Source organism: Callithrix jacchus, chromosome X, assembly GCF_049354715.1.
Source record: "Callithrix jacchus isolate 240 chromosome X, calJac240_pri, whole genome shotgun sequence".
In the NCBI taxonomy this organism is placed as follows: domain Eukaryota; kingdom Metazoa; phylum Chordata; class Mammalia; order Primates; family Cebidae; genus Callithrix; species Callithrix jacchus.
Genome location: NC_133524.1, coordinates 1,487,798 through 1,510,333, shown reverse-complemented (window position 1 = coordinate 1,510,333; position 22,536 = coordinate 1,487,798). Strand labels below are relative to the sequence as shown.

General features: G+C 43.0%; 1 protein-coding gene across 1 annotated transcript in view; it reads left to right on the top strand.

Annotated features, from left to right (window-relative positions):
- Positions 1-322: 322 nt before the first annotated feature.
- Positions 323-22,536, top strand: part of LOC128930592 (cytokine receptor-like factor 2) — a 32,530-nt gene continuing 10,316 nt past the window's right edge. The window contains exons 1-4 of the mRNA XM_078362762.1: positions 323-423; positions 3,108-3,210; positions 8,216-8,382; positions 12,861-12,994. Coding sequence (XP_078218888.1) covers positions 345-423; positions 3,108-3,210; positions 8,216-8,382; positions 12,861-12,994 — 483 coding nt within the window. The 5' untranslated portion in view covers positions 323-344. The remainder of the gene's footprint in view (positions 424-3,107; positions 3,211-8,215; positions 8,383-12,860; positions 12,995-22,536) is intronic.

The following is a 22,536-nucleotide window of genomic DNA, read 5'->3' as shown; positions in this document are numbered from 1 at the left end:
TTTGTGTGTCTGTGTGTGTCTGTGTGTGTCTATGTGTGTGTCTGTGTGTGTCTGTGTGTGTCTGTCTGTGTGTGTCTGTGTGTGTCTATGTGTGTGTCTGTGTGTGTGTGTCTCTGTGTGTCTATGTGTGTGTCTGTGTGTGTGTCTGTGTGTCTGTGTGTGTGTGTGTGTGTTCTCGACAAGCGTATCTTTCAAAACCAAGCGTCAGTGTGTTTCCTGCGTCTTATCGTTTCCCTGGCTTCCTTTCTGCCTTTTTAAAAAGGGAGTGACCTCTGCCTGTGAGTCACGCGCCACCTCCTCCCCGTAGGTGCCCCAGGGGCTCACTTCTCGCTCCTGTGTCAGGCATGAGGACGTTCCTTCTGCTGTGGGGAGCTGCAGTCTCTCTGCGGGGAGGCCGGGTGACTTCGGGGCAAGTGGACACAGGTAGGACACAACCACTCCCGGCGTAAAATGTCCTTCATTCCAACACCCTCTTCTTGTATTTTGCTTTGGGGATTCCTTGCAGGTTTCATTCATTCATTTCTTTTTTTGAGACGGAGTCTCGCTCTGTTGCCCAGGCTGGAGGGTACTGGTGTGATCTTGTCTCACTGCAACCTCCCCCTCCGGGGTTCAATCAATTTTCCTGCCTCAACTTCCCAAGTAGCTGGGATGAGACACATGCCCTCTTGGTAGCCAGAACTACACAAGGAATTGTGTCTGTGTGTGTCTGTTTATCTATTGATGGATTGATTGGTAGATGTGTGTATCTGTGTGTCTGAGTGTTTATTGATGGATTGATTGGTAGATATTCTAATTTTTAATCTATCCATCAACTTATCTCATCTGTCTTTTCCCATTCCTCATCCATCCAACCATCCACCATTCATTCATCTATTATCCATCCATCCATCCACCACCCACTCATCAAAGCATCCATGTACCCATGCATTTACCCACCCATAAACCCACCCACCCATCCACCCATCCATCCATCCACTCACCCTTTCACACACATATACATCTATCCACTTGTCCATCTATCCAACCATCCACCCACCATCCACCCAGCTATTATCCATCCATCCATCCACCAATACCTCCATGCACCCACCCATTCTTTTATCCACTTATCCATCCACCAATCCACTCATCAATCCATCATCCACCCATCTACTCTGCATGCTTCTTTACATCCACCCACCCACCCATCCACCCACCCATCCATCCATCCATCAATCCACCAATACATCCCTCTGCTCACCCATTCTTTCATCCACATATCCATCCATCCATCCATCCATCCAACCATCCATCCATCAATCCACCAATAAATCCCTCTACCCATCCATTCTTTCATCCACTTATCCATCCATCCATCCATCCATCCATGAATCCGTCATCCACCCATCCACCATCCATCCATCCTTCCACCAATACATCCATCTACCCACCCATTCTTTCATCCACTTATCTATCCATCCATCCACCCATCCACCTATCTATCTGTTCATCCAGCCATCCATCCATCCATCCATCCATCCATCCATCCATCCATCCATCCAATACATCCATGCACCAATCCATTCTGTCATCCACTTATCCATCCATCCATCCATCCATCCACCCATCAATCCGTCATCCACCCATCTACCATGCATCCATCCATCCATCCAATACATGCATGCACCCACCCATTCTGTCATCCACTTATCCATCCATCCATCCATCCATCCATCCATCCATCCATCCATCCACGCATCAATCCGTCATCCACCCATCTACCATGCATCCATCCATCCATCCAATACATCCATGCACCCATCCATTCTGTCATCCACTTATCCATCCATCCATCCATCCACCCATCAATCCGTCATCCACCCATCTACCATCCATCCATCTATCCAATACATCCATGCACCCACCCATTCTGTCATCCACTTATCCATCCATCCATCCATCCATCCATCCACGCATCAATCCGTCATCCACCCATCTACCATGCATCCATCCATCCATCCAATACATGCATGCACCCACCCATTCTGTCATCCACTTATCCACCCATCCAGCCATCCACCATCCACCTATCTATCTGTTCATCCACGCACGCACCCACCCATGTACACATCTACATATCCATCCATCCACTCACCTGCCCATCCACCCATCCACCTACCTGTTCATGCATTTATCCATGCACCCACTCACCCATCCGCCCATCCACCCACTTGCCTTCCGTGTACACACCCACCTGTCCATCTAGTCATCCATCCACCCAGCCATCCCTATCTATCTGCCTCTGTCCATTGCCATGATTATCTATATAACTCTATCTATCTACCGTTACGGTCTATCTATCCACCCTGCAGATACCTCCGTGTAGACTACAGCACGGCGAGTTTCAATCTACCTGTATTCTAAACCTGTAACTCACTTCTCTGCCACTGACAGACGTGGCTCCCCTCATCCAAGATATCGTGACATATTTCCCGTGTCTTGAAATGTACCCATTTGCCGCTTTCAGAATCGCAAACCGGGACATCTTGACACCTCAAACCCACTGAAGCCTCAGTAACCTTTCAAGCAAAGATGGAAGTTCTTATTTCTTTTTCTTTTCTTTGAAAAACATCAAGATGTTAAAAATTCAATCACTTCCCTTATTTTTGTTGGTTTTTGATATAGAGTCTCGCCCTGTCGCCCAGGCTGGAGTGCAATGGTGCGATCTCAGCTCACCGCAACCTCCGCCTCCCGGGTTCAAGGGATTCTCCCGCCTCAGCCTCCCGAGTACCTGTGACTACAGGAGTGCACAAGGACGTCCGGCTAATTTCTGTATTTTTAGTAGAGACAGAAATTGTCACTACTAAATGATGATGTCACTACTAAATGGATGATGAATTGATGGGTGAAATGGTCACCGTGTTGGCCAGGCTGGTCTCGAACTCCTGACCTCAGGTGATCCTCCCGCCTCAACCTCCCAACGTGCTGGGACGATCATAGGCCTGGCCAGTCCTCTGTGGTTTTCAAATCAGCGTCTCAGGGTTAGGGTGCAAGGACGGGCTTCCTTTCATGGGTTTCTGGCTTTAGAGCGGCCGCACAGCCACCTTCACGTGTCTGTCTGTGTCCAGGGGAAGCGATACACGTTCAGATAATCTACTTCAATCTGGAAGTCGTGCACATCACGTGGAATTCCAGCGAGTACGCCGGGACCAGCCTGACTTTCTTTTACAGGTAAGTGCTGTGACCAAGCCACGGGGGCTCACGTGGCTCTTCTGACCCGTCTGCAACGTGGGAAGGACAGAAATCTAACCCGTGACGCGTCAGACTCTCTGAGAGTTCTCCATGTCTGTTCTGTGTAACCCTCAGCCCTCCCCAAAACCACAAGCCCGTTTCCCCAACCTTCTGGCTGAGGCGTAGCTGAGTCATGCTCAAAATCACCTACATTATAAATTTTCTTTCCTTTTTTTTTGAGATGGAGTCTCTCTGTGTCCCAAGGCTGGAGAGCAGTGGCGTGATCTCGGCGCACCGCAACCTCCGCCTCCCGGGTTCAAGCGATTCTCCTGCCTCACCCTCCCGTGTGGCTGGGATTATAGTCCCCTGTCACCACGCCCAGCTAATATTCTGGATTTTCCGTAGAGACGGGGTTTCACTTTCTTGGCCAGGCTGCTTTCAAACTCCTGACCTCAGGTGATCCACCTGCCTCAGCCTTCGAAAGTGCTGGGATTAGAACTTTGGGAGACCGAGGCAGGTGGATCACAAGGTCAGGAGTTCAAGACCAGCCTGGCCAACATGATGAAACCCAGTCCTTACTAAAAATACCAAAAAAACAAAAAAAAAAACCAAAAACAGCTGGGCCTGAGCGCCTATAATCAATCTCAGCTACTTGGGAGGCTGAGGTAGGAGAATGTCTTGAACCCCGCAGGTAGACTGCACTCCAGCCTGGGCAACACAGCGAGACTCCATCTCAAAAAACACTTTGGGAGGCCGAGGCGGGTGGATCACGATGTCAGGAGTTCTAGACCAGCCTGATCAACACGGTGAAACCTTGTCTCTACCAAAAATACCAAAATTAGCCGGGCGTGGTGGCAGGTGCCTGTAGTCCCAGCTACTCGGGAGGCTGAGGCAGGAGAATTGCCTGAACCCGGGAGGAGGAGGTTGCGGTGAGCTGAGATCGCGCCATTGCACTCCAGCCTGGGTGACACAGAAGACCGCGCCCGGTCTTCTTTTTTTTTTTAAGATGGGGTGTCACCATGTTGCTCAGGCTGGTCTTGAACTCCCGACCTCAGGTGATCCCCACCCCCCCCCACCACCATGGCTTCCAAAGTGTTTGGATTACAGGCGTGAGCTCCGAGCCCAGCCGTGAACTTGAAATCTTATCTGCTGGGCGGCTCAGGAGGTGAAGACTCAGTCTCTGAAATCTTCCACACCAGGTAATCTCGGCCCGGACCCCTTAAGGCATGTGGCTGAGCGTGTGTCAGGAAGGGTTTTTCCAATACATTTAGTCAGAATTCAGGGAAGGGGAGGTGTGTCATGGCTGGCTCAGTCTTCAGTTTGATGGCAAAACAGATAAACCGGAAAGCATACGGATCAGAGAAATTTTCAGATGAAGTTATTTGTGAAATAAGACTCACACTTGGGAGGCTGAGACGCACAGATCACCTGAGGTCGGGAGTTCGAGACCAGCCTGTCCAAGATGGCGAAACCCCGTCTCTACTAAAAATACAAAAATTAGCTGGGTGTGGTGGCGGCACCTGTAATCCCAGCTGATTGGGAGGCTGAGGCAGGAGGATCGCTTGAACCCGGGAGGCGGAGGTTGCAGTGAGCCAGGATCGCGCCCCCGCACTCCAGCCTGGGCGACAGAACCAGACTCTGTCTCAAAAAACAAAATGAAATTAAAAAAACCACATACACACATTTGTGTGGTTACAGGTCTGGGAACCATACCCTGAAATGCATGTCGTGGACTAAAATCAGCTGTGAGCAGCGCCGTGTCCTCTGGGGCATTGAGGGAAGAGTCTGCTTCCTGGCATTTGAACCTAGAAGAAACGAGACTAGTGGCCGCCTTACTCTAGACAGAAAAAAAGGGGTGACCGGGTGGGGGGGGGGTTCACGCCTGAATCCAAGCACTTTGGAGGCCAAGGCGGGCTGATCACAAGGTCAGGAGTTCGAGACCGGCCTGGCCAACATGGTGAAACCCCGTCTCTATTAAAAATACAAAAATGAGCCGTGCATGGTGGCGGGCACCTGTAGTCCCAGCTACTGTGGAGGCTGAGGCGGGAGGATCGCTTGAACCCGGGAGGCGGAGGCTGCAGTGAGCTGAGATTGCACCACTGCGCTCCACCCTGAGGGACAGAGCGAGACTCCATCTCAAAAATAATAATAATTATAACGAAAAGACTCACAGAAACAAAAAAAAAAGTGCTGGGTTTTCCCTGTGCTGTGACACAGATGACTCACGTTAGCTCAGTTCCCTTCTCTGTAAAGGGGTCCCTTTTGGAGCCACGAGCTGCCGGGACATTGGACATGAAGAATAAGCCGGTTGGTCTCCCGCTGGCTTCTAATTATGGCTGCGGGACGACCGCAGAGTGACACATAATCCTGGCACGTTCCCGTACCTCAAAGACCCTCGGGAAAGTGGAGGCTTGGTGACCCTGACAGTTAAAGCATAGAGGTTTCTTCGGGTACATTTATAAACTATCACATGCTGGGCAGCTGAGATCAACAGATAGTCCCTCTCCTATTCACGGAGGGCAGACGTCCTAAAGCGAGCACTGGGCAGGGGTTTCCTCAGTCCATCCTCCCAGGAGGATCTTCCCTGCATCTCCCAGCTCCCGGGGCTCCAGCATCCCTGGGCTTGTGGCCCCATCACCCCGGCCTCTGTCTTCATCTGCACGTGCCTTCTCCTCTATGTTCTTTGCTACGTCTTATAAGAAATATTCTTTTTTTTTTTTTTTTTGAGACAGAGTCTTACTCTCACCCAGACTGGAGTGCAGTGGCTCGATCTCGGCTCACTGCAACCTCTGCCTCCCGGGTTCAAGAGATTGTCCCGCCTCAGCCTCCCGAGTACCTGGGATTACAGGTGCCTGTCACCACACACGGCTTATTTTGGTGTTTTTAGTAGAGATGGGGGTGGGAGGGTTTCAGTACGTTGGCCAGGGTGGTCTCAAACTCCTGACCTCGTGATCCGCCCGCCTCGGCCTCCCCCAGTGCTGGGATTCCAGGCGTGAGCGACCGTGCCCGGCCATAAAAATATTGTAATTGGATCGTGGGCTCCCATTCACCCAGGATGCTTTTATTTCAGTTGTGACCCAATCATATCTGCAATGACCCTGTTTGCAGGTAAGATTCCGGTCACAGGTTCTGGGAGTGGGGACATCAGAGGCACCGCCACGCCCAGCTCATTTTTGTATTTTTAGTAGAGATGAGGTTTCACCGTGTTGGCCAGGCCGGTCTCGAACTCCTGACCTTGTGACCCACCCGCCTCGGCCTCCCAAAGTGCTGGGATGACAGGCATGGGCCACCGCGCCTGGCTCAAGGGGTTTGAGCATTTGTGAGAGGTCGGTTTTCTCTTTGGACAGGTCTGGCTGTAGTTAGCTGTTAGGAAGGGGCACTGAAGGCAGCGACGAGAGATCCTAGCTGGGGACCACCGTCACCATGTGAAGGGAGAAACGGCCATGACGTGTGTTACAGGCTATTTTAAAAATCACTTGAATCTGGACGGCGCAGGTTGCAGTTAGCCGAGATCGCAGCACTGCACTGGAGCCTGGGCCACACAGCGAGACTCCGTCTCAAATAAGGACACGGGAAGGAATCGGAGATGCCCTCTGCTGCCCTTGCCCACACACACACATAAAGACACACACAGAGACACACACATACACAGACACACACACAGACACACACACACAAAGACACACACGGACACCACAGACACACACATGCACACACAAAGACACACACGGACACCACAGACACACACATGCACACACAAAGACACACACATACACAGACACACACACAGACACACACACACAAAGACACACACGGACACCACAGACACACACATGCACACACAAAGACACACACGGACACCACAGACACACACATGCACACACAAAGACACACACGGACACCACAGACACACACATGCACACACAAAGACACACACATACACAGACACACACACAGACACACACACAGACACACAGACACATACACACAAAGACACACACGGACACCACAGACACACACAAACACACATGCAGACACACACAGACACAGACACACATGTGCACACACAAAGACACACAGATACACAGACACACACACACAGCCACACACAGACAGACACCCACACACACAAAGACACACGGACACCACAGACACACACGCAGACACACACAGACACAGACACACACAGACACACACACATAGACACAGGCACACACACACAGAGACACAGACACATACAGACACACACACAGAGACACAGACACAGACACACGGAGACACACATGCACACACAAAGACACAGACACACACACAGACACGCACACAGAAAGACACAGAGACACACAGACACATACACCACGACACAAACACACAGACACACACAGACGCATAGATACAGAGACACACAGACACATACAGACACACACACAGAGACACAGACACAGACACATAGAGGCACACATGCACACACAAAGACACACACAGACACAGACACACACAGAGACACACACAGACACACATGCACACAGAAAGACAGACACACGTACACACATGACACAAACACACAGACACACACAGACGCATAGATAGAGACACACAGACACATACAGACACACACAGAGACACAGACACAGACACATAGAGGCACACATGCACACACAAAGACACACAGAGACACAGACACACAGACACACACGCACACAGAAAGACACACACAGACACACACGTACACACACGACACAAACACACAGACACATACAGACGCATAGATACAGAGACACACAGACACAGATACACACATACATACACATAGACACAGATACACAAACACACACAGAGACACACGCACACACAGACACACACACGCGTGCACACACACACACAGGGAGCGGTGGCTCAGGCCTGTAATCCCAGCACTTTTGGAGGCTGAGGCGGGTGGATCACCTGGAGTCAGGAGTTCAAGACCAGCCTGAGCAACACGGTAAAACCTCATTTTAAACCACAGATTCCATTCGGATGAGGCCTATCGCCAGTGCCCCAAGTACATTGTGCACCAAGGTCACACTTCGGGGTGCCTCCTAGACGCGGAGCAGAGAGACGACATTCTCAGTTTCTCCATCAGGAACGGAACGCACCCCGTTTTCAGCGCGAGTCGCTGGATCTATGAGTACCGTAAGTGTCCTAAAGCGAGCTCACCATGCTTTTCAGTATTTCCTTCAGCTCATTCCCGTAAGTTTCGGAAAGCCAGCTCATTCTACTCCCCCGATAAATGATTACCATAACTATTGTAAAGCAAGCCCACCATACTTTTCAGTATTTTCTTCAGCTCATTCCCGTAAGTACTGGAAAGCCAGCTCATGCTAGTCCCCCGATAAATGATTACCATAACTATTGTAAAGCAAGCCCACCATACTTTTCAGTATTTTCTTCAGCTCATTCCCGTAAGTACTGGAAAGCCAGCTCATGCTAGTCCCCCGATAAATGATTACCATAACTATTGTAAAGCAAGCCCATCATACTTTTCAGTATTTTCTTCAGCTCATTCCCGTAAGTACTGGAAAGCCAGTTTATGCTAGTCGCCTTGATGAATGATTACCATAACTATTGTAAAGCAAGCCCACCGTGCTTTTCGGTATTTCCTTCAGCTCATTCCCGTAAGTTTCAGAAAGCCAGCTCATTCTACTCCCCCATAAATGATTACCATAACTATTGTAAAGCAAGCCCATCATACTTTTCAGTATTTTCTTCAGCTCATTCCCGTAAGTACTGGAAAGCCAGCTCATGCTAGTCCCCTTGATGAATGATTACCATAACTATTGTAAAGCAAGCCCATCATACTTTTCAGTATTTTCTTCAGCTCAGTCCCGTAAGTACTGGAAAGCCAGCTCATGCTAGTCGCCTTGATGAATGATTACCATAACTATTGTAAAGCAAGCCCACCATAGTTTTCAGTATTTTCTTCAGCTCAGTCCCGTAAGTACTGGAAAGCAAGCTTATGCCTGTCCCCGATCAATGATTATACCATAACGAATGTAAAGCAAGCCCACTATACTTTTCAGTACTTTTTTCAGCTCATTCCCCTAAGTACTGAAAAGCAAGCTCATACCAGTCGCTGGATCAATGGATTCGTGCAGCGATTGAAAATCAAGTTCACCCCCCGCCTCTCTGCTAAAAAATACAAAAAATTAGCTGGGTGTGGTGGTTGCACTCCTGTGTAATCCCATCTCGTGGGGAGGCTGAGGCAGGAGAGTCTCTTGAACCCGGAAGGCAGAGATTGCAGTGAGCCGAGATCACACCACTCAGACTCCTTCTCAAATAAATAGGGGAATGAATCAGAGGTGCCCTCTGGTGTCCTTGCCTACACACACATAGACACACAGACACACACACAGACACAGACACACAGACACAGAAACACACATAGACACACAGACACACACACAGACACAGACACACAGATACACACAGACACAAAAAGACATATATACACACAGACACACACATAGACACACAGACACACACACAGACACAGACACACAGATACACATAGACACAAAAACACAGACATATATACACACAGACACACACATAGCCACACAGACACACACACAGACACAGACACACAGATACAGACACAGAAACGCAGACATATATACACACAGACACACACACATAGACACACAAACACACACAGACACAGACACACAGATACACACAGACACAGAAACGCAGACATATATACACACAGACACAGACACAGACACACAGATACACACAGACACACAGAGACACATACACAGACACACATATACACACACAGAGACAGACACACACATACACACATGCACACAGACACAATATACACAGACACACAGACACACACACAGAGACACAGACACACATACAGACACACACATACACACATATACACAGACACACACACATACAAACACACAGACACATATGCACCCAGACACACACAGACATACACACAGACACACATATACACACACAGACACATATACAGACACACACAGACACACATACACACATATACACAGACACACACACATACAGACACACAGACACATATGCACCCAGACACACACAGACATACACACAGACACACATATACACACACACAGACACACATACAGACATACACAGACACACATACACACAGAGACACACACAGACACATACACACAGAGACACACACAGACACACACACAGACACATATACACACAGACACACAGAGACACACACAGACACACATACAGACATACACACAGAGACACACACACAGACACATACACACAGAGACACACACAGACACACACACAGAAACATATACACACAGACACACATACAGACACACACAGACACACATACACACAGACACACAGACACACACAGACACATATACACCCAGACACAAATGCACCCAGACACACACAGGCACACACACAGACACATATACACACAGACACACACACAGACACACATACACACATATACACAGACACACATACATACAGACACACAGACACATATGCACCCAGACACACACAGACATACACACAGACACACATATACACACACAGACACACATACAGACACACACAGACACACATACACACAGAGACACACACACACAGACACACACACAGACACATATACACACAGAGACACACACAGACACACAGAGACACACACAGACACACAGACACACATACAGACATACACACAGAGACACACACACAGACACATATACAGACACATACACACAGAGACACACACAGACACACACACAGAAACATATACACACAGACACACATACAGACACACACAGACACACATACACACATACACACAGACACACACAGACACATATACACACAGACACATACACACAGAGACACACACAGACACATATACACACAGACACACAGACACACATACAGACACACACAGACACACATACACACATACACACAGAGACACACACAGACACATATACACACAGACACACATACACACATACACAGAGACACACACACAGACACATATACACACAGACATATACACACAGAGACACACACACAGACACATATACACACAGACACAGAGACACACACACAGAGACACACATACAGACACACACAGACACACATACACACAGAGACACACACAGACACATATACACACAGACACATACACACAGAGGCACACACAGACAGACACACAGACACATATACACACAGACACACACACAGAGACACACATACAGACACACACAGACACACATACACAGAGACACACACAGACACATATACACACAGACACACAGACACACACACAGACACACAGAGACACACACAGACACATATACACACAGACACACACAGACACATATACACACAGACACACACACAGAGACACACATACAGACACACACAGACACACACATACACACAGACACACACAGACACATATACACACACATACACACAGAGACACACACAGACACACACACAGAGACACACATACAGACACACACAGACACACATACACACATACACACAGAGACACACACAGACACATATACACACAGACACACAGACACACACAGACACACAGAGACACACACAGACACACACACAGACATATACACACACATACACACAGAGACACACACAGACACACACACTGACACATACACACAGACACACAGAGACACACACAGACACATAGACACACACACACAGACACACATACACAGACACACACAGACACACATACACACAGAGACACACACAGACACACACACTGACACATACACACAGACACACAGAGACACAGACAGACACATAGACACACACACATACACAGACACACACATACACACAGACACACAGAGACACACACACACAGACACACATACACAGACACACATACACAGACACATACACACAGACACACAGAGACACACACAGACACATAGACACACACACAGACACACATACACAGACACACACAGACACACATACACACAGAGACAGACACACACAGACACACATACACACAGAGACACACACAGACACACAGACACACACAGACACACAGACACACAGAAAGAGCAGGAAATACTCCCTCAACCTCATCTCACCCGCTGGGTTTTCTTTCTCTCTGTCTCTGTCTCTTTCTTTCTCTTTTTCTCTTTCTCTCTCTCTGTCTTTTTCTTTTTCTTTCTCTTTCTCTCTCTCTCTTTCTTTCTTCTTTCTTTCTCTCTCTTTCTTTTTCTTTCCTTTCTTGTGTCAGCCTGTTGCCCAGGCTAGAGTGCAATTGCGGTGTCTGTCTTCACTCACAGCAACCTCCATCCACTGGGTTCAAGTGATTCTCCTGCCTCAGCCTCCCAAGGAGCTGGGACGACAGGCGCCCGCCACCACGCGCGGCTAATTTTTGTATTTTTAGTAGAGATGGGGTTTCACCATGTTGGCCAGGCTGGTCTCGAACTGCGGACCTCAGGTGATCCGCCCGCCTCGGCCTCCCAAAGTGCTGGGATGACAGGCCCGAGGCACTCAGCTCAGAAGGGAGGGATGTGGGGTCGTCCCTGTGAGGTGATGGGTCTCTTATTTCTTCTTCTCAGTGAAACCCGCGTCCCCGAAGGCCGTGAGCTTCGAGTGGCATCAGGACTCAGTCACGGTGACGTGTCCTGACCTGGGGTACAAGGATCTCCTCTATGAGGTCCAGCACCAGAGCATCTTTGACTCCAAGTGGCAGGTGAGGCGGGCGGCCGCGACGCAGGGCAGCGGTGGCTGAGCGTCCCCCGGATACGGGCTGTGGGACTCGCTGTTTATGAGAACCCAGGTCCCCTCGGGCTCCACCTCCCTGAATTCCACTCCGCTGTTTCTTCCCGAGACAGCTCTAGTCCAGCTTGACTTCTGCATGGCTCTCTCTGTGTCTCCGAGGGGGCTCCAGAGAAAGAGAACCGACAACATGGCTGTCAGTCCATCAGTCTGTTTCTCTATCTATCTATGCATCTATCTATCTATCTATCTACCTATCTATCTATCATCTATCTATCTATCTATCTACCTATCTATCTATCATCTATCTATCTATCTATCTATCTATGCATCTATCTATCTATCTATCTATCATCTATCTATCTACCTATCTATCATCTATCTATCTATCTATCTATCATCTATCTATCTATCTATCTATCATCTATCTATCATCTATCTATCTATCTATCTATGCATCTATCTATCTATCTATCATCTATCTATCTATCTATCTATCTATCATCTATCTATCTATCTATCTATCATCTATCTATCTATCTATCATCTATCTATCTATCTACCATCTATCTATCTATCTATCTATCATCTATCTATCTATCTATCATCTATCTATCTATCACCTATCTATCTATCATCTATCTATCTATCTATCTATCATCTATCTATCTATGCATCTATCTATCTATCATCTATCTATCTATCTATCATCTATCTATCTATCTATGCATCTATCTATCTATCATCTATCTATCTATCATCTATCTATCATCTATCCATCTATCTATCATCTATCTATCATCTATCTATCTATCATCTATCTATCTATCATCTATCTATCTATCTATCTATCATCTATCTATCTATCATCTATCTATCTATCTATCTATCATCTATCTATCTATCATCTATCTATCTATCTATCTATCATCTATCTATCTATCTATCATCTATCTATCATCTATCTATCTATCTATCATCTATCTATCTATCTATGCATCTATCTATCTATCTATCATCTATCTATGTATCTATGCATCTATCTATCTATCTATCTATCATCTATCTATCTATCTATCTATCATCTATCTATCTATCTATCTATCATCTATCTATCTATCTATCTATCTACCATCTATCTATCTATCATCTATCTATCTATCTATCTATCATCTATCTATCATCTATCTATCTACCTATCATCTATCTATCTATCTACCATCTATCTATCTATCTATCTATCATCTATCTATCTATCTATCATCTATCTATCATCTATCTATCTATCTATCTATCATCTATCTACCTATCTATCTATCTATCATCTATCTATCTATCTATCTGTGCATCTATCTATCTATCTATCTATCATCTATCTATCTATCATCTATCTATCTACCTATCTATCATCTATCTATCTATCTATCTATCTATCATCTATCTATTTATCTATGCATCTATCTATCTATCTATCATCTATCTATCTATCATCTATCTATCTATCTATCTATCATCTATCTATCTATGCATCTATCTATCTATCATCTATCTATCTATCTATCTATCATCTATCTATCTATCTATCTATCTATCATCTATCTATCTATCATCTATCTATCTATCATCTATCTATCTATCTATCTATCTATCATCTATCTATCTATCTATCATCTATCTATCTATCATCTATCTATCTATCATCTATCTATCTATCTATCATCTATCTATCTATCTATCTATCATCTATCTATCTATCATCTATCTATCTATCTATCATCTATCTATCTATCATCTATCTATCTATCATCTATCTATCTATCTATCATCTATCTATCTATCTATCTATCTATCTATCTATCTATCAATCTATCATCTATCTATCTATCTACCATCTATCTATCTATCTATCTATCATCTATCTATCTATCTACCATCTATCTATCTATCTATCTATCTATCATCTATCTATCTATCATCTATCTATCTATCTATCTATCTATCATCTATCTATCTATCTATGCATCTATCTATCATCTATCTATCTATCATCTATCTATCTATCTATCATCTATCTGTCTGTCTATGTGTCTATCTATCCATGTATCCATCCGTCTGTCTGTTCATTTATCTGTATGTGGATCTATCATCTCTTTATCTATATGTCTATCCATCTATCCATCTCTCTGTCTATCATCATCTATGTCTATTTATCTATCTACGTGTCTATCCATCTATCCGCCTGTCTCTGTTCATCTGTTTATCCATCTGCTGTTCATCTATCTATCTATATATGCATCTATCTATCATCTATTTACCTGTATGTCTATCTATCTTTCCATCTGTCTATCATCGTCTGTGTTTTTCTATTTATCTATGTGTCTATCTATCCATCTATCTCTCTATCATCATCTATGTCTATTTATCTATCTACCTGTCTATCCATCTATCCATCTGTCTCTCTGTTCATCTGTTTATCTATCTATCCATCTGCTGTTCATCTATCTATCTATATATGGATCTATCATCTAGTTATCTATATGTCTATCTATCTTTCCATCTATCATCATCTATGTTTTTCTATTTATCTGTTTATGTGTCTATCTATCCATCTATCTGTCTGTTCAACTGTTTATCTGTCCATCTGTCTGTCTGTTCATCTATCTATCTAACCGTCTGTCTATGTACCAATTGATCTATATATGTATGTATCTATCTATCATCTATCTATCTATCCATTTGTCTATCTCTGGATCTATCTATCAATTGATCTATATGTGTGTGTATTTATCATCTATCTCTCTATCTATGTATCTATCCATCTATCTATCTATGTGTCTATCTATCTATCTATCATGTTTCTGTCTATCATCTATCTATCTATGTATCTATCCATCTATCTATGTATGTGTCTATCTATGTATCTATCTATCATGTTTCTATCTATCTATCTATCTATGTATCTATCCATCTGTCTATCTATGTGTCTATCTATGTATCTATCTATCATGTTTCTATCTATCTATCGATCTATCCATCTATGTATCTATCCATCTGTCTGTCTATCTATGTGTCTATCTATGTATCTATTTATCATGTTTCTATCTATCTATCTATCATCTATGTATCTATCCATCTGTCTATCCATGTGTCTATCTAAGTATCTATCTGTCTATCTATGTGTCTATCTATGTATCTATCTATCTATCTATCTATCTATCATGTATCTATCCATCTGTCTATCTATGTGTCTATCGATCTATCATGTTTCTATCTATCTATGTATCTATCCATCTGTCTAGCTATGTGTGTATCTATGTATCTATGTATCTATCCATCTGTCTATCCATGTGTCTATCTATGTGTCTATCTATCTATCTATCATGTTTCTGTCTATCATCTATCTATCATCTATGTATCTATCCATCTGTCTGTCTATCCATGTGTCTATCTATGAATCTATCTATCATGTTTCTATCATCTATGTATCTATCCATCTGTCTATCTCTGTCTGGATCTATGCACTGATGCACATATGTATGTACATATCTATGTATCTGTCATCTATTTGTATCTATTATCCCTATCTATGTGTCCTTCAATCTATCATGTATCTATTTGTTGTACCGACTGCCTTTGTTCCGTCCCTCCATTGCTCTGTCTGTGTCTGTTTTATCTACCTATGTCTATCGATCACCTGTGTCATAATCTCTACCTCATCTATCATCTCTATCTACCTGGCCATCTGTTATTTCTCTCTATTCTATCACCTACTGTCCTATCAATCTATGTATTTATCTATCACCATATGTATGTACCTGTCATCTCTCTATCTACTATTTACCTATCATCTATCTATGAAATCTATCATCTCTGTTTTCTCTACTTATCATCTGTTTATTTCTCTCTATTCCTATATCTCTACTATCTCTATTTCTACCTATGTACATGCAGAGACACACAGAGACACACAGACACACTGACACACACACTCAGAGACACAGACACACACATATACACACAGACACACTCAGATACAGACAGACACACACAGACATAGACACACACAGCCAAAGACACACACAGACACACTGACACACACACTCAGAGACACAGACACACACATATACACACAGAGACACTCATATACAGACAGACACACACAGCCACAGACACACACAGACACACATGCACATACACACAGATACATATACAGATACAGACACACACAGACATAGACACACACAGCCACATACACACACAGAGACACACACAGACACACATGCACATACACACAGATGCACATACAGATACAGACACACACATATACATAGACACACACACAGCCACACATACAGACACACAGACACACACACTGAGACACACACACAGTCACACACGCAGATACACACAGACACACACTGAGACACACAGACAGTCACACACGCAGATACACACAGACACACACAGGCATAGACACACACAGCCACAGACACACACAGACACACATGCACATACACACAGATACACATACAGATACATAGACACACACAGCCACACATACACACACACAGAGACACACAGACACACACTGAGACACACACACAGTCACACACGCAGATACACAGAGACACACATAGACACACACACAGAGCCACACATACACACAGAGACCCACAGACACACACACTGACACATACACTCGGACACACAGACACACACACACTGAGACACACACACAGTCACACACGCAGATACACACAGACACACACAGATACATAGACACACACACAGCCACACATACACACACAGAGACAGACACACACAGACGCACACACATAGTCACGTGCTGCCTAAGGATGTGTTGGTCTTCAGCTGGACCAATTATATGCACACCTTATATGTACACACACATATACATACATATATACATATACACCTTATACACACAGCTTAGATATACACATATATATGCACACCTGTACATACACAGCTTATATACGCAGTTAGATATACACATACACATCTTATGTACACAGCTCAGATACACATATATACACACAGCTTAGATATACACATATATATGCACACCTTATATATACACACCTAATATACACAGATATACACATACACACCTTATGTACACAGCTTAGATACACATATATACACACAGCTTATATATACACACATATATACATACACATATACATACACACCTTATATACAAAGCTTACACACATATATATTTATATACACACATAGACACCTTATATATACAGCTTACATACACACATATATATACACACATATATATACACACCTAATATACACAGATATACACATACACACCTTATGTACACAGCTTAGATACAGATATATACACACAGCTTATATATACACACATATATACATACACATATACATACACACCTTATATACAAAGCTTACACACATATATATTTATATACACACATAGACACCTTATATATACAGCTTACATACACACATATATATACACACATATATATACACACCTAATATACACAGATATACACATACACACCTTATGTACACAGCTTAGATACACATATATACACACAGCTTATATATACACACATATATACATACACATATACATACACACCTTATATACAAAGCTTACACACATATATATTTATACACACACATAGACACCTTATATATACAGCTTACATACACACATATATATACACACATATATATACACACCTAATATACACAGATATACACATACACACCTTATGTACACAGCTTAGATACACATATATACACACAGCTTATATATACACACATATATACATACACATATACATACACACCTTATATACAAAGCTTACACACATATATATTTATATACACATATAGACACCTTATATATACAGCTTACATACACACATATATATACACACCTAATATACACAGATATACACATACACACCTTATGTACACAGCTTACACATATATACACACAGCTTATATATACACACATATATACATACACATATACATACACACCTTATATACAAAGCTTACACACATATATATTTATACACACACATAGATACCTTATATATACAGCTTACATACACACATATATATACACACCTTATATACACAGCTTAGATACACACATATATACACACATATATATACACAGCTTAGATACACACACATATATACACACATATATATACACACCTTATATACAGAGCTTAGATACACACATATATATACACACACATGTATACACACCTTATCTACACAGCTTACATATATATGCACACATAGGTACACACATATATACACACATTATATATGCAGCTTAGATGTACGCATATATATATACACACACCTTATATACACAGCTTACACACCCACACATATGTACACACACATATACATACCTTATATATACAGCTTAGATACACACATAATATGCACACACCTTATAAATACAGCTTACATACACACAAATATATACAGACACACATATACACACCTTGTATACACAGCTTAGATACACACATACATATACACACACATATACATAGCTTATATATACAGTTTAGATACACACATACATATACACACAAACTCACACATATACACACCTTGTATACACAGCTTAGATACACACATATATGTACACACACATACACACCTTATATATACAGTTTAGATACACACATACATATACACACAAACACACACATATACACACCTTGTATACACAGCTTAGATACACACATATGTACACACACACATACACACCTTATATACACAGTTTAGGTGCACACATACATATACACACATATATACACCTTACATACACAGCTTAGAAACACATATATGTACACACACATATATACATAACCTTATATACACAGAGTAGATACACACATGTACATACACATATATACATAGCTTATATATGTGCATAGATGCACATACACACACGTTATACATAGCTTATATATACAGTTTAGATACACACATACATATACACACAAACTCACACATATACACACCTTGTATACACAGCTTAGATACACACATATGTACACACACATATACATACCTTATATATACAGCTTAGATACACACATGATATACACACACCTTATAAATACAGCTTACATACACACAAATATATACAGACACACATATACACACCTTGTATACACAGCTTAGATACACACATATGTACACACACACATACACACCTTATATACACAGTTTAGATACACACATACATATACACACAAACACACACATATACACACCTTGTATACACAGCTTAGATACACACATATATGTACACGCACATATACACACCTTATATACACAGCTTAGGTGCACACATACATATACACACATATATACACCTTATATACACAGCTTAGAAACACATATATGTACACACACATATATACATAACCTTATATACACAGAGTAGATACACACATGTACATACATACATATACATAGCTTATATATGTGCATAGATGCACATACACACACGTTATATACACAGCTTATATATGTGCATATATACACACAAACACATAGACACATACACACATATATGTACACGCACATAGACACACCTTATATACACAGCTTAGGTGCACACATACATATACACACATATATACACCTTACATACACAGCTTAGAAACACATATATGTACACACACATATATACATAACCTTATATACACAGTAGATACACACATGTACATACACACATATACATACCTTATATATACAGCTTAGATACACACATAATATGCACACACCTTATAAATACAGCTTACATACACACAAATATATACAGACACACAAATACACACCTTGTATACACAGCTTAGATACACACATACATATACACACACATATACATAGCTTATATATACAGTTTAGATACACACATACATATACACACAAACTCACACATATACACACCTTGTATACACAGCTTAGATACACACATATGTACACACACACATACACACCTTATATACACAGTTTAGATACACACATACATATACACACAAACTCACACATATACACACCTTGTATACACAGCTTAGATACACACATATGTACACACACATACACACCTTATATACACAGTTTAGATACACACATACATATACACACAAACACACACATATACACACCTTGTATACACAGCTTAGATACACACATATATGTACATGCACACGCACATAGACACACTTTGTATACACAGCTTAGGTGCACACATACATATACACACATATATACACCTTACATACACAGCTTAGAAACACATATATGTACACACACATATATACATAACCTTATATACACAGTAGATACACACATGTACATACACACATATACATAGCTTATATATGTGCATAGATGCACATACACACACGTTATACACACAGCTTATATATGTGCATATATACACACTAACACATAGACACGTACACACATATATGTACACGCACATATACACACCTTGTATACACAGCTTAGGTGCACACATACATATACACACATATATACACCTTACATACACAGCTTAGAAACATATATGTACACACACATATATACATAACCTTATATACACAGTAGATACACACATGTACATACACACATATACATAGCTTATATATGTGCATAGATGCACATACACACACGTTATACACACAGCTTATATATGTGCATAGATACACACAAACACATAGACACGTACACACAGAGCTATCTTACTAGTACATCGACATATCTTCACGCATACATACACATATGTATCAATGGATACATAGAAGAGAACGTGTATCTGTATCTTTTTTTTTGATTTTTGTAGAGATGGAGTTTCACCGTCTTTCCCAGGCTGGTCTTGAACTCCCGAGCTCAGGCAATGCACCTGCCTTGGACTCCCAAAGTGTTAGGGTAGCAGACCTGGGCCACCACACCTGGCCTGTGTATCTGTATCTGTACATGCATTTATATCTGTAAAGATACATAGTCATAGGCCGGGCACAGTGGCTCACGCCTGTCATCCCAGCACTTTGGGAGGCCGAGGCGGGTGGATCACGAGGTCAGGAGTTCGAGGCCAGCCTGAACAACATGGCGAAACCCCGTCTCTAGTAAAAATACAAAAATTAGCCGGGAATGGTGGCAGGTGCCAGGAATCCAGCTACCTGGGAGTCTGAGTCAGGGGAATCACTCGAACCCGGGAGGCGGAGGCTGCGGCGAGCCCAGGTTGCGGCCATGGTACTCCAGCCTGGGCGACAAGAGTGAGACTCAGTCGCACACCGGCCCCTCCCGATAACCGTCTGCAGACAAAAGAACAGCAGAATGAAAGCGGCCGAGAGGGGAATGAAAACGTGTAGGTGTTTGGGGGCCTAAAATGACAGGGCCAGGGTTATGTCACTCATCATTCCGTGTGTGTGTGTGTGTGTGTGTGTGTGTGTGTGTCTG